At 37.2% G+C, this 16,132-nt stretch overlaps 1 protein-coding gene across 1 annotated transcript; it reads left to right on the top strand.

The window, feature by feature from the left end:
• The first annotated feature begins 540 nt into the window (after positions 1–540).
• On the top strand, positions 541–15,898 carry fam83fa (family with sequence similarity 83 member Fa). Its single transcript, XM_054607837.1, has 5 exons — positions 541–1,110; positions 7,512–7,679; positions 9,154–9,275; positions 13,469–14,244; positions 14,802–15,898. Exons 1-5 carry the CDS (start codon positions 637–639, stop codon positions 14,849–14,851), a joined length of 1,590 nt encoding a protein of 529 aa, XP_054463812.1. The 5' UTR covers positions 541–636; the 3' UTR covers positions 14,852–15,898.
• The last annotated feature ends 234 nt before the right edge of the window (positions 15,899–16,132 follow it).

Below are 16,132 nucleotides of genomic sequence, written 5' to 3'. Positions count from 1 at the left end.
TTTCAACTGAAGAAATATGTATTTAACAAACAAATTAATATAATTATATATAAAGATGTGAAAACTATAAAATAATATATGTATATACAAAGAAAATGTGCAGACTATCTTTTATGATAAAAATAAATAAATAAGCACCCAGGGCACAAAGCCACAAGACACTGCATGCAGATGTACTTGGTTCTTCGTGTGCATGCAGCATCATGACATCTGTTTGCATTTTTTGCTTCAGTGAGCTGGGGCCAGTGGTTTCCAGAGCCAAACCTGATCTCAGGGGGAGCCTTGGATGTGCAACTATGCCATCAAAACCCATGCATATACAAGAAAACAACATTTGAATAGCTGTCCACTGTAGTGACCTCTATGCATGAAAGGGTTAAAGAGGGTGTCTATTTTTATTGTTAATGAGTTAAAGCAGGTGAGACTCCCAAAGCATTTCTGTGAGGACATACTTAATCACCAAGTTTGTTTTTATTTTATTCTGAAAGTTTTACAAGAGGAGAGCTTAGTTGGCCACGCCCCCCTGCTTCTCACCTGAGAGACTCACCTGAGCACCTTCCGCACCTGTGCGCGCAGAGTTTGGGAGAGAGCAGCCGACCAGGAGCGACCGTCGGCCGGCGGAACTTGTACCCCGCCATGGCGGAGTCTCAGCTGGTGTGCATGGACGAGGAGCACGTCAACGAGAAGGTCCCGGAGACCAGACCGGAGTTCTACTACAGCGAGGAGCAGCGCGCAGCCCTGGAGCAGCTCCTGAGGAACGGGGACGGCGCCTTCAAGATGCGCCTCAAGGAGGACAACATCAAGGACTTCCTCTCGGCCAGGGAGATTGGGTTCATCCGGAAAACCTTCAAGGAGTACGACACGGACAGCGACTCTGAGTCCGGAGAGACCGAGAAGACCAAGGAGTCCCCCAGCGCGGACTCCGGGGTCCACTCCACATACTGGCCCCAGATGTCCGACACCGAGGTCCCGTCTCTGGACATCGGCTGGCCCGGCAGCAGCGGCGTCTACAAGGGGGTGACCCGGGTGTCCGTGCACTCCCATCCACCCAAAGAGCCCGGGCCGCACATCAAGGAGGTGGTGAGGAGGCTCATACAGGAGGCACACAAGGTAACTTATACTATTATTATTATTATTATTATTATTATTATTATTATTATTATTATTATTATTATTATATTAATTAACTTTATTCTAAATAATTTTCCTTTTTACAAAATGTACCAAAACATTGGCAACGAGGAAGATCTTGGGTAGATAATAATGAGAACAATTGTAAAATAAAATGTAAACAATACCCTCTAAACTAAAAAGGAAATTTGGTTTGAATTGATATCAAACCCCACTACTATTACTGAGCTTGTTTTCAAGATATACTTGCATATACTCAGATAAAGTATATCAACATCACAGTTTCAAAAGATTTAGTTTCTCTACACGTCTCTTATACAAATAAAAGTTTATCAATAATTGTATCATTTTATATATTAAGCAACACTGTTAGTTGCCTAATTTAAATATATATTTTTAAAGTTTATGTTAAATTTATCTCTCCCATGGTTGTGTTTTTCCAACACCTTTTTGACTCATACAAAAAAGGTTTTCTACTGTAATTAATACCTTTTGTTTACGTGAGAAAAATAAATTAGGCAAAAATAGTCAAACCTTCATAAAAACAAAATACAATTAAAATATTCTTATTAATCTGTTATTGACTTGATCAATCAATTTATTTGTATATAAAATACAAAAAAAAGGGTGGAAAATGTTTTTCAAAGTCAAAGATGACATCTTCAAATGTCTTATTTGGCCTATTCATTTTTGATTGAAAAAAAAAATGACTCATATAAATTATCAATGACCAAAACAGTTGACTGTTAAGGTGTAAAACCAATGCTTTCTGCTCTGCCTTCTTACAGCATAATGTATGACAAACCTTTTTAGGATGCACACACAATTCATCAGAAAAGGTGTGCATCTGCAAAGAATGACGCAGGCAGATTAAAAAGATTTACAGATTAAGAACAGTTGGGTCTACTTAATCCCAAAGCCAGAGTTTATGTTTCACAAAGACCACATTGTTAAACCTGAAGTCCTCATGTCAACCTAAAAAAAAAAGAAAAAGTAAAACACCTTTATAACCCTATAAAAATAACCGACCATGCAGTAAAACTTTTAAGTGTCTACTTCATGTCTCTGACCTACTACCCAGAGCAGAACAATGTTTCTGAAATATTCAAAATGATTGGCTGGAGGTGATCATGTGACCGCCTCCAACAGGTGAAAGAGACAAAAACCCCAAGGCTGAGAATTATTACTGTCACTCCACATGTGTCTTGTCTTCGTTACTACATGAGACGGCCTGTATAAATGACAGTGTATAGTTTGAAGCATGGATAACATTTATTTAATCATAACTAAACCATTGACAGTTTTTATTGAGAAGAATTAAAATATTGGTGTAGACATGAACCTAGAGAGTAAAATATAGTTAAAGGATTATTCAACCCTTTTTGTATAGTCAAGACTTACGCTAACGTGCAATTTAAATGCAATGATAATAGCTTTTATTAATTCAAGGAAGACAAAGGGTCTTTAAGCTGTCTTTATGCTATGCTAAGCTAACGGCTAGCTGTAATCATGTGAGTGATATGGGTCCTCTCATCTCTGTGTTTCCACAAAATGTTGTGAACTGCTCCTTTAACATTTGTGAAATGATTGCTGTAATGCACAACAGTTGAACACAGTTATGCATATAATTGTCAGATACTGATATATGGATACAGGACAGATATTCTTTGTTTATATGTATAATATTGATTTCAACACAAAAACCTGTCTGCAGGTACTTTACTACTCAGGTCTCCAGTGTGTCTGATAAGCTTCAGACAGGTGTCAACATGTTCAGTCAAACCCACTGATACTTTATGAAGAAAAGGAAAATGGAACTGACAGTTAGGAGTTATTACCCAAAATGAAAATGATCATTGGCTGCCCCTGTATTGCACAGCTGCAATTCATCCTTGAATTGAATGGAAAAGTAAACTCTGTTCCTATAGGGCTACATGAAAGAAACATTTTCCACTCTTACATGACACATATAAGGTTTACAATGAATACAGTAGCAGATTTAGCGTCGGAATTCATAGTCATTTTATAAACAATGAGTCTTGGCACAGACTTAAACAAAAGCAAGGTTTTATTTTTAGCTGCTGAGCCAGCCTGTTTTACCATCTGAAATTGATTGTTGCTGGTAGAGTTAAACAACTATAGCTAACAAGGTAAAGAATAACCATCTTTCACTGACTTTAAAATATTTCAAACTAACTCATTGATTTCTAACCTACAGGCGTGGATTATGTTTACTTAAATGAAAACAGTTTTTGGTAAATGTTATCAACTGTAACTAACTAGCTAATTAAGATAACTTTAGCTGTATGAGTTGATTGAAAATACACCGTCTCTCACTGAATTTGACATTTTTCCAGCTAACCGATTCTTATTTCTAACAGACGGTTGTGGAATTTGTTGGCTGAAATGACAACTGTTGCCTTTAGTTTCAATCAACTGTAGCTAACTACCTACTTAAGCTAATGTTATCTGTATGAGTCAGTTGAAAACACTCCTTCTCTACTTAACTTTTACATTTTTCCAGCTAACTCATTCTTATTTCCAACTATTTCCAAATTTTACAGCTGAAATGACAATTGCTAGTAGATTCAATTAACTGTAGCTAACTAGCTCATTAAGCTAACGTTATCTTTATGAGTCAGTTGAAAACGCTCCTTCTCTACTTGACTATTTTTCCAGCTAGTTAACTCATTCAAAATTTTAACTGACTGCCCTGGATTTGGTCGACTGAAATGACAACTGTTTCTGATAGAAACTGTAACTAACTAGCTAATTAATTAATTTTCTTTTACCTGTTTTAACTACATACACTTTGAATACATCTTGAAAATTTTTATTTCCAAAAATGTCTTTGCTAACAGAAGTCAATGTTTCTTCTGGAGGGTTAATATTAGAAAAAAGGTAGTAAACACACAAAACGTTATCATTGCACCTGGTTCCAAAGCCACCTGAGAGACTCACCTGAGCACCTTCCGCACCTGTGCGCGCAGAGTTTGGGAGAGAGCAGCCGACCAGGAGATTGTGATGTGTCTTTTTAACTGCTAATTTGATCTACTCTACAGTAAAATGCAGTACGTTCAGGTAGATAGAGTAGGTGCAGAAATATCCCCAAGCACTCTTAACCTTAACTCTAAAGGTGTGTAGCATTATTACACAACTTATTTCAGTTGCAGTAATTACATAACCGACTTGTATACATAAGACCTATTAAATCTTATATGTACATGCAGAATGATATTTTGCACGCTCAGAATTTTCCAGTAACAAAAACAGGGAAGGGTTAACAACACGCCCACGGCATCAACAAAAAAAATTGTACATCAATAGGAGATTCATATGCAAGTTTAAACAAGCTGGGTCTTAAGTGGTTTAGATGGAGAAAAGGCCAAGCAGCTCTAAATGTCAGCTTCACATCAGGACTTGCAGCAGAAAGATAAAGACTCGTTCAACCTCCCCCACTATCTTGCAGCCCAGGTTAGGGTTGGTACAGTACTTATTTATTTTTTCCCTCACCCACTCAGAGATTCCCACAACTCCCTCTGATTGAGGATAGACTTATCTGGATAAGACAGTTTGACTGGCTTAAGGATCGGTTAGTTGGAGCAGTTATTAGTGAATAATCAGACTTACTTTGACATATGAATGAATCGTCATTATTATCTATTTACATTAACCTACTCAGGGCCATGACCGCTGATTGACAACATGCAGAGATCGCTCCCCTTGAGGTGAAGTAAATCATCTACTCCTAAGAGTCTGCCAAATACAAAATAGATTACTTGTGCATTTCAGTATCCTGAAGTTAATATTTTCTTTATACATACAAAAAGGCATACACCCAAATACACACACACTGAAAAAGGCCACTGCATTTTTTTTTAAATCTCAAAATAAAAAATGTGTAATTTATTTTAAAATGAGCTGCGGGTTGCAGGCAGAAATGGTTAGTCCAGGTGCATAAACATGACTAGTGTGTAATTATGATATTTCTTGGTAAACTTCATTCACGAGTATGTAATGACAATATTGATGAGTAATTTATATCTGCATGAAGTATTTAGGCCTTAACAGACAAGGGGCATGTTTTATGTGCAATTAATTCACATATAAAGATATTTTTTTGATCTGTTGTTTTTGGCATAATACGTGGCGCAAAAAGACAAAGTTGATTATTTGAGGTTTTGCATCGTGGATGGAGGTATCAATCAATCAATCAATCAAGTTGTGCTGAAAGGGTTGGATGCGTCTTTATTTATGAAACATGAGCACAGCGGAACTTTGTTACTCCTTTCGATCTTGACAAAGACAGCAAAGACCGGATCCACTCCTTCTGGTTTTACCTTTAACAATACAAACCCCGGACAATTATTATTTGCTGGCAGGTATATCACATTTTCATCTTGTTGATTTGTCACACCCCACTGTGTAAATACCTTAACAGTCTTATATTTGAAACCATGTAGATTAAGGCACTCTGCATTGTACTACAGTACAAATTCGAGGTACTTATACTTTACTTTCCATTTTGTTTACCTTTTATATTCTATTCCACTACATCTCAGAGAGTGCTTATTTTGAATATTTGAGATAAGCTGAGGATTAAGTGTTCCCATGTGTGTTGAGAAAATCCTCCTACATTAAAGCTAAATAAACTAAAAGCCTCTTGGATCAGCTGGAAAATACCCCGTCACAAAGGTTAAAAGAGGGCTGTTTTCTCAGCTCAATAAAAGTTTACTTTTTAGAGATACTAGCCCTTTAACTCTGGCCAAGAAAGCGACGAATGTGGTTTCCAAAATGTTTAATTATTCACCAAAGTGATTTAAAATTTAACCTGAAGGGAAGATGAATGTTTGTACCAAAGTTCATGGCAATCCATAGTTATAGGGACACCCAAAACCACAAATATCAATCTCATGGTGGTATTAGAGGACCCTAACCCTAAGTCAGAGGATCACTAAACCCATTAAAATTCATCCTCTGGGGATCATGACTGTCTACACAAAATGTAATGGAAATCCATCCAATAGTTGTTTTGTGTCTTCCTCAGCTTAGGACGTGTACTGTTGTGGTCTTGAGCTCAGACACTGCTGTTAAAATAATTAGCAGTGCATGTTAATCCCAGCCGTTGCTTGGCTGTGTCCAAACTGTATTGAGTGACCTTTTAATCACCTGGAAAAACAGGTTCCACGGAAGCAACTGTTGTTTCCTCAGACAATTACACTTAATTATTAATTAATGTCTTTGCTACTGTGTTTATCGACAGTGACGGTGGTGAAAGATGTTAATGAGTTCTAATGTTGCAGCAGACGTGTTATTGGTTGCTCTTAAAGGAAGGGAGACGTAAATTATCAAATACCCAGAAATGATCAGATGTGACATCAGTAACATGCACACAAACATCTTTACAAAACCGTCCGGTTGTGGTGGCTTTACAGTTATAAACTAAAATGTAAAGAGAAAATAGATTCTGAGAATCGTGAACTAGCTAGCAGGACAAATATCTGTAGTCTCAACTAGTAAGGGATAAACAGTTGAAACATTAGCTAAAATAAATAGTTAGCAAAAATTAATGGCTAAACAATTGAAACTGTTAACTAGAAGGAATAGTTAGCAAAAAGTAATTTATAAACAGTTAAAATTATTAGCTGAAAGTTTGCTCAAAGAAATATTTAGGAAAAAGGAATAGATAAACGGTTGAAATCGTTAAATACAAGTGATAGTAAAAAGTAGTGGATAAATAGTTTAAAGACTAAGCTTAAGGTGAAGCAGTTTAAAACCTTAATAAAAAGTGAAACAGTTGAAATCATTATAGCTAAAATAATGAATAAACAAATGCGACCATGCGAAATCGACCGACTAAATGTTATCAATGTTATCAGTGGCACCTTTAAACGTAAAGGCGACATTTAGCTCTCTGAAACTTATTGATAAATGGTTAAAATAGATAGCTCACAGATACAGTTAAAGTTAACTAAAAGTTGTTGATTGACATTGAAAAATGTAGCTGAATGCTGGTAAATAGCCGACATTGATAGCTAAAAATGGTTGACATAACGGTTGACAGTGTTTAAGGGGTACTTCATCTGATGGGGCTGTGGTGGCATGTCTGACGAAAAGGTCTCTGAACCACTAGTTAAATAACATATCGTATCATCATGTATTTTATATGTAAAATCCTAATCTGTAAAGTAACTACAGCTGGAAAAAGTCACACTTTATACTTCTATTCACAGTCACAGTGAATAGAAGTATAAAGAAGCATGAAATACTCATGTTAAGTTCAAGTTTGCACTTGCGTGAATGTACTTAGTTATATTACACCACTGCTGCTGTCCCTCTGCTTGGCTGCACTTTAACCCCCCCTCTTCTGTGTACCCCAGGTGGTGGCCATAGTCATGGACCTCCTGACGGACCTGCAGATCCTCCAGGACCTGCTGGATGCCGTGTCACGGCGCGGGGTGGCTGTCTACGCTTTGCTGGAGGCTAGGGGCGTGCCACACTTCCTGGATATGTGCACTCGGCTGCAGATCAATGCAGTGCATCTGCGGGTGAGCTCAGCAAACACTGGAGAGCGTGACAGAGTGCTACAGAGTGGGGGAGGCTCGCTAGTACAATACAAAAACAAATGAACATGGAAAATTTGAACGAAAACACCCCAGTGGGTCTCTGCTCTACCTCCTTTAGTAGACAATGACAAGCTGCTGCAGTAATTATCATGGATTAAAAAGCATTGAGTATTAAATGTCACGCGCTTCAGGAAATTCCTAACAAATAAAAAACTATTTGACCTGGTTTGATGCTGTTAAAAAAACATTCATAATCCAATCAAATTTTGTTCCTCATACGTATAGAAGTCGCTGTATTCTGGTCTTTAAAAGGTTCAGTGCATTCAAACCACAAAAATCTAAACTAATTACTTTTCCCCACCTTTCCCTCATTGTATCGTGGACGTGAAAGGAATTTAATTTGTGCTCAAAGCATTTGAACAGTTGAAAAATTGAAAAAACATATTTGTTTTTCTAATGCTTGAAGCCGCTAGGAATAACTGGGAAATGTTTGTGATTTTGGATGTACTGACACTTTAAGGCTTAGACAAATAGGTAATTATAACCTACACTCTTTTATAAGTGGATCAAAAGTGACCAAATTAGAACTAATTGATTTTGTTATTAATATTTTCTACTATAATAAAAAATATGAAATTCCATTATGATAGGAAATGCATGTTTGTAGTCTTTGGCCCACTTATAGGAAATTGGGGTAGTATTGCAAAAATAAAAACAATTAAAAGTTGTATTGGTGGTTATCAGATATAAGATTTTTGAGGAATACCTGTTTAAAAAAAAAAAAAAAAAAAAAAAAAAAAAAAAAGCTGAAATATAATTTATAGTAGGGTTAAAAATATGCTAATCATTTTAGCTTTATGAATTAACATTTAATGCAGTTCTATGTGATGCAGAACCTGAGAAATGACAGTAAAAGCTTATCTGGATTCAGAGCGAACAGCAGTTCACTGAGCCAGACTTGCATCCTATCCACACAGGGACACGATACCCACCGGCCTTATCTGAGTTTTACAGCTCCAGTCTGGTTTAACCGGAGCTTTGGAAATACCTGGTTATAGTGGTGTCACTTGATAAGGCAGTGAAAGGCCTTTTCAGAGCGCTGGGCTCTGTTACTCTTACTTCTTACAAAATGAATTCATAGACGCTGAGAACAAAACCAACAGCTGTAACTCGATGCCGGCGGAGGAAAGCCTCCTCCCAGTGTAACAGCTCAGTATTTACGTCTCCTTTTATTTCTGTTCCCTTTCTCTTCCCTTTAAGTAAACATATGTAGCTAAAGGGTTTGAGTTTTGCCCTTTTATTTCTTTAGAAAGTTGACTTTATGTTCAAGCGCAGTTTGACTTGGCACGTCCTGGGATCAGTCATTCATCATGTAGCAAAGGGGCCGTTTACTCAGGCTCACCCATGTGATGCTAAGCTACCTGACATGTGTAATCAAGCGGGTGTTTCTCTACAGAATCTCCGTGTGCGGATGGTGAGAGGCTCAGGGCTGGCCCTGTCATTTGGAAAGCTGCCCGGGTCCCTGTGCTCAAAATACATGCTGGTGGACGGAGAGAAAGTCATGTTCGGGTCCTACAGGTGAGCATGAATATCGACCAATGTTCACAGTTTAGACGGGACCGGTACTGAACACATTGTACTGTTTATCCAGATCTTGTGAATGATTTGTTGTATTCTATTATTTCTGGTAACTCTTTTGTGAGGAGTCGGTAAAGGTTTAGTGAGAGCAACACATTTTTTATATTTAATACACTATAAAAATATATATCTACATTGTTTTTTTTTATAAACGAAAACAACTTTTAAGAGCTTTTACGAAGTCAATAAAACGTATAAACTAAGTAGAATATATATCATATAGTTTGTAATAATATTTAAAACTAATTACAGGATATTCTAGATAGTTTTCCCAGCTGTCATCGAACGTTTTGTATTTATATTTCCTTTTTTTTTTAAAACCTTTTTTTAGATTTTACCTAGATTTCTCAAATACATACAGTCTCCATCTTTTACACTTCCTGCTTCAACAAAACAAAGAACCACAATCCTCCCAACAATCTAGAAAAAACATTTCCCACATAGACAAACAAGCTCAAACTCAGTATCTCTATATCTGATCTGATAAAATGAAATATGTAAAATATAAATAGGCATAGAAACATGATAACTTTTATGACGATGGGTCTCATGAACATGGTTGTTTGGAACGTACGAATGATTCCAGAGAACTTTTCGGAAGTACAAATGAAATTCATCAACGAATCAGACCTGTCGTATGAGCGATGTTATCAAATCATCAGCAATTTGGGGCGGCTGTGGCACATGAGGTAGAGCGCTTGTCCCGTAACCACAAGGTTGGTGGTTCAAGCCCCTCTACCGGCAACATGCCGAGGCGTCCTTGAGCGAGACACCTAACCCCAAGTTGCTCCCCGGGCGCTTCATTGCAGCCCACTGCTCCTCCGGGATGGGTTAAATGCAGAGAAATAATTTCTCCATTGTGGGACTAATAAAGGATTGATTATTATTATTATTATTATTATTAATTTGCATATAACAGTTCACTAATCATTTGAGGAATTCTCACACTCAGACAGGTGCATCAGAGTCGCTGTACAAGTCCAGTCTGGTCTCGCTTAGTTTTTTGACGTGTTTAAGCATCTATTCTCTTGTTACATATTTCTACTCTAGGTTAGAAGCTGTTTTAACATTTTATAAATAAGGTCTGATGTTAACACAAGCTTAAGATATTTTAATGGTTATCTACCATATAAAATACATCAGTAAATACTCCTCTGGTGAATTTTAAAGATTTTTAAGTGGTTGGTAACTAGTGGCTAAATGAGATGACTTAAAGTCATCAAGCCGTCTAGTCCTTCCAGACTGGTTGAGTTTATACATTCTTAGTTTGTTTAAAGCCTAACATTAGCTTTTCATTTCTGCTGATTGCATTTACGCTTCAAAAGTTGTGCTCTTTTGTAAAGATTATCTTGCTGAACAAAACGTGCAAGTATCATAAATGTTTGTTTCGCACAGAGCTTCTTTTCTGCAATAATCCAAAAATCAAATGGGAAAATCCCTTTGGGTTTTTCTCGACGGAACTGGTGATTTTTACTTTCTGGTTTGGCCTAAAAAAACACGTGAATTTGTTACTTGTTCCATTATTTATGTGAATCTAAAACTGATGATGACTGTTTTCCACTCTGAGATCCAAATGTTTAGAGCCTTTAATATAAAAACAACTTTCCATAAAAGCTGTAGGCGACAACACAATAGAAAAAAACATTCAGAGCAGCACATTATACATCTTAAAGACTTTCTGAAGCATAATAGCTTATCGAATGACTGGAATGCTTTGAACTCTTATCTACAGTTGGTCCTGCGGATTTTCTATTGTTGTAGATCAACTTGTTGTCTGTTCTGATTACTGACGCAAGCTGAAGTGTGATTAAAAACCTGTGTGAGATTGTTACGGATGGCAGAAAGCGTCACCTGAGCGTCAACCTGATGATAAATCAGGTTCAGTGAAATACTTACCCGCCTACATTTGTTAACCCTTACACTCACATCGAATGCAAGGAGAGACAGATGTTCTCACACCTCTAAACATCAAATAATACAATTAAGTTTATGGTTGTTTCACATACAATAATCATGCTTTTATACAGACTGTTTTATCTGAGATGTGTATAAAAACAGCAAAGACATTACAGATGTTTAGTCATTTTGTCACTTTGTGCTCAAAAGACATTAAACATTCAACCATAAAAAAAAGGCTCTGATAATAAACACCAACATCATGTAATGAGAGTTATGATAATCCTTGCTCTTATATCCGAAAAAGTGTTGGGTGACGATTTCCAACACTGGGATTTGTTAAAACGAATACCTCTAGATCAATATATATGAATATGAAAATTTTATTGGGGATCTATATTGGAATATTTTTACACAAAAAGTGCATTTTTGTGGTTGTGTAAAGTCGGTATGATGAAATATAGATAAAGGCTCAGAAATCCTTTAACTCATTGTATCTGTAATACAGCCTTAAAAGCCTGTATTACAGCTAAAATGCCTAAAAATGCTCAAAACAAACTAGTTTGTTTGAATTCTTTCCATCTTTATAGCTGGTCTGAACGACTACATTCGGAGGCAAACTGAAAAGCCAGCCGATATAGAAAACAGTGATACATAATATTTTGTAAAGTAATGGCGATAATGGTGAATACTTTTAGACACTTTTTTCTGAAAAGCATTCATGCTGTTGCTCTTAGTTGTTAACGTGGATATTGACCGAGTACTAAGTAAAATGATTGTTTGACTGTTAGTTTTGGAAAGTAATACTGCGATTTCTTGACTTTGACCGTTTCATACAGAAGCTCTGATGATGTTGATAGAGATTAATTTGGGGTTTATGATTAATATCAGAATCAATATAGATCAAACCCTAATTGTGAGTGTTGTGATTGCAGGGCAAGACAAGTTTAGCCTATTTTCAGATTCTCTTTTAAGCAATTTGTGGTGTTGAACATACAGCATATACACATGTATGATATTTAAAATTGAAGTATATATATAGAGTTAATAACGGAATCGTTTGTTTTATTGTATAGAATATAAATATATAAAGAACCTTCCTGATGCTTAGCTGATATTCATGTGAGAGAAAAACCCCATGCTCACTTGAAACTAACAAATACCTAACCCAGACTCCATGCAAAAATAAGCAGATTTAAATGTAATGGATACAACATAAAGAGTTAAGCTCATGTGTACAGAAGCCTGTGTTTGAGTACAGGTGACACATCTTTCCACACGTAATGAGTCAAATGAGTCAGCTCTGGTAAATCACGCTAGTGACCACATCAGTGATGAAGCAGTTTTTAGTGCACTTTATGAACACATTAATTCATTCAAATCAAAACTGAAACAACTGATTTGTGCCGAGTGAAATGAGCATGTCATATTTTTAAATCATGTGATACCACTGTATAACGTTTTCGTAAGGAAATTTAGGTTCTCTGACTTTTAGGTAAAAATGTCAAAAACGGGAACAAACTCCTGCTGTCTCTAAAGGGTCAATTTTGCTCACTGGGTTCAATATTAAAGTGTAAGGGAGTTGGTAAAATTAATCTGGTGCATGTACCAGTTCTGCATTCGAAAGCTGGATTTGCTACAACAAAACAAAACGTTAAAAAACGTTTCTTTTTTATTTGACTTTGCGTATTCGAGTTAAATGAGAATATTGATACCACGTATCTTAGCATAAAGGTAAATGGCTCGGTCTAAAGGTAACAACATCCACCTATTAGCACCTTTGAAGCTCACTAATGATAGCACATCTTGTTTGTTTTATCTGAACAAGAACCGAATAATGGAAATAACAATTCAAGTTAAGGAAGGGTTATGGACCAGACTATTTCTTGTAGCTTGGGAAATACATTTTAAAAGGCAAATTTATGTTTTTGTCATTTTTACACTTTGGTTTTTGTACAGATAAAACTAACGAGATATAACATGATAATTAGTGAGCTTTGGAGGTAATAGTAGGCCGATTTTATTACCTTTGGACAAAGCCAATCTAGCTGTTTGCCCCTGTTTCTAGTCTTTACGCTAAGCTAACCTAAGCTAATTGGCTTGCAGTTGCCTCATATTTACAATGTGTCAATCTTCTCTTGGCAAGAAAGTGAATAAGAGTATCTCCTTAAAATATGGCAATCTTTCTTTAACTTTTACACCACAGATTTGTTTTAAATCCCTGTTTTGTCCTCCAGCTTCACCTGGAGCTCTGCTCGGGTGGACAGGAACACGATCACCGTGATGTCGGGACAGATCGTGGACTCCTTCGACACTGACTTCAGGGAGTTGTACGCTGTGTCCGAAGAGGTGGACCTCTACAGCGAGTTCAACATCACCAAGCCGCCAATCGCTACGCCCATCCAGAAACCTAAAGTAGAGAAAATCCAGCCTCTGCCCGTCTCCACATCTCGCTTTCAAGTATCAGTCGAGGACTCCAGACAGGTGGTGATGAAGGTACCTGCACATAAATACCACAACCCTAAGTACTCTTTAGTTTTTGGGAACAGGACGGGCCTCACAGGTTCACTACAAGACCTGTCGAAGGTGAGCGACTCGCTGGTCGGCGGGCTGAACGCGAGGAACGGCCACATCCTTCATGCCAGCAAGAACATCAAGGCGGACCAAGTCCCCCCACAGAGTCCCGGTTCACCTGCAGAGGACGAGGATGGTGATGGAAACGGGGGCTCGAATAAGAACCAGGTCTTTGGAGCGAAGAAACACCGCAGCTCTTTCAGGAACTTTTTGAAATCCAGAGGCACCACGGAGACTTTAGTGGAAGGCGTGGTCACTCCTCAGAGCCCCTCCCCTGCCTATAAGGTGTCAGAGACCAATGGCGTCGCAGGAAATGAGGCGGAGGACTCGTTTGAGATACTTCAGATACCCAGTCAAATGAAATCCAAAACTAAGAAGCCCTCAAAGCTCCTCCAGAGGAGTATGTCTCTGCAGACCATCAACACCGGGGAAGAAGACGGTACATCTTCACATTTTACTGTTTGTTTGTTTCATTATGGTCTGAATCAGGGCTAATAATCACTTTTATTAGCAATTAATCCACAGATTATTTCCTTGATTCATTATTTGGTCAGTAAAATGTCAGACAACAGTGTAAAAGTCATGTAACAGAGTCTTCAGCATCCAAAATATTTAGTTTAAAGTGTTAAAAAACTGTGAAATCTTCACATTTGAGCAGCTAAAACGTTTCATTTTTGTTTGAATTTTTTTTTTTTTCCATAATGAAAATATTAAGCCTGATCTGATACCAGTGTTAGTGCAAGTTGTATGCCTCACTGTGTGGAAGAGACATTATTTTATGTGGGAGGAAACTTTTTTACTTACTAACTCAATGTAAGAATTAAAACATGGATAAACTGAATTGTTATTTATCAAAATCCAGGTTGAATCAGTATATCAGTATCTGTATCACCAAAACAAGTGACTGATTACTCTTCTGGTATCTTTTAAAAGCCATTTTTTTCACAATAATAATAATAAACTTTTGATCCGTCCTTTTGTTTTTGTTCTTATCAGGATCTAAAGGCCGGCGGCGGAATCAAAAGAAGAACTGCATCCAGTCATGAGATCAGAAAAGAGGGGACAGTCTGTGTCGTTAGAGTCATAAAGATCTCACGAGTCCCAGAATCACCTCACTAAAAACCAGGTGACATCACTGTTACACTTCAGGTGAAATTCCTGATGGGAGTGATGTTTATCTGATCATGTGAGGACAAAAAAACTCCAGAGAATCTCAACGCGGAAGCCAAAGTGCTGATGGAGGGAAATTCCATCGCTTTTTTTTGTTGTTGTTGTTGTTGTTGTTGTTGTTGTTGTTGTTTTCTATGTTTTTTTGTATTCAATTAATACAGTAAAGTGTTTTTTATATATTTTATGCTTGACCCTCAACACCACGGAGCTACCCAAGGCTGTGTCACCCAGGTAACTTGGGTGGATTACATCACACCTGGTTGCTACGGAGACGGGAGAAGTGATGAGTTGTGTTGTTTGTCCCTGAGTGTCGCCTTACAGAGGACCCTCCGTAACAGAGTAAGTGTTGTACAGGCTGTGAATAATGTACGCTGTGCTGAGTGGAGCGGTGTTGATGACACAGTCCTGCTTTGTTTCCTGCAGCGCTGTTTGAGGACTTTGTATGTTTACACTTTGGGTTTATTCAGGAGAAAACGGACAAGAGAATAAAATGTGAATCCTTGAGAACCACTTGAGATGCAAAATAATCCTACTTTTGTAGCAGAAATTGCATAAAAGACATGAAAATGTAGCAGAGCAAAAACTGGTTTTTTTTGTGATTGAATGTCAAGTAAAAATCTGAGTAAACCAATGTGTGGCAAGCCAAAATATCTATCTATTTTGTACGATGTGAAACAGAATTTTGTCAAAAAACAAAGTTGCATTCAGGTACATCATCATCAGCTCTAGAAACACGTATAAAACACTTTGCTATAATTGAAGACAAAGTCCAGTTTATGTTTTATTGATAATTCCGTGATGTTTTAACTGCTATTCTCCTTAGTTTTAATGCATTCCTCTGCTTGGATGATTCATTTTCTGCACAGAAGAACAAGGCCTTTGCTTTCAATGTGTCGAATGTGACATTTACCCATTAATATTAATTTCTCTCTTTCAGTAGCTTGAAAGAAATTATCAAGAAAGAGATTGAGTATATTAGGGGGTTGGGGTTCTGAAGAACCTTTTAAGGACTTTAAAATATAATAACATTGTTTTATTACTTGACATAATTTAACAAGAATTCCTTGAGGATGATTTACAGGAAATGATGTATGATGTCTTTTTAATGTCATAAATATGTGGTGTATTTTCATCTGCTCTATATACTTGATTGGGGT

The sequence above is a fragment of the Anoplopoma fimbria genome, chromosome 11 (assembly GCF_027596085.1).
Source record: "Anoplopoma fimbria isolate UVic2021 breed Golden Eagle Sablefish chromosome 11, Afim_UVic_2022, whole genome shotgun sequence".
Lineage (NCBI taxonomy): Eukaryota > Metazoa > Chordata > Actinopteri > Perciformes > Anoplopomatidae > Anoplopoma > Anoplopoma fimbria.
Note: the sequence above shows the minus strand (reverse complement) of the source record. Positions and strands in the feature narration are given on the sequence as shown.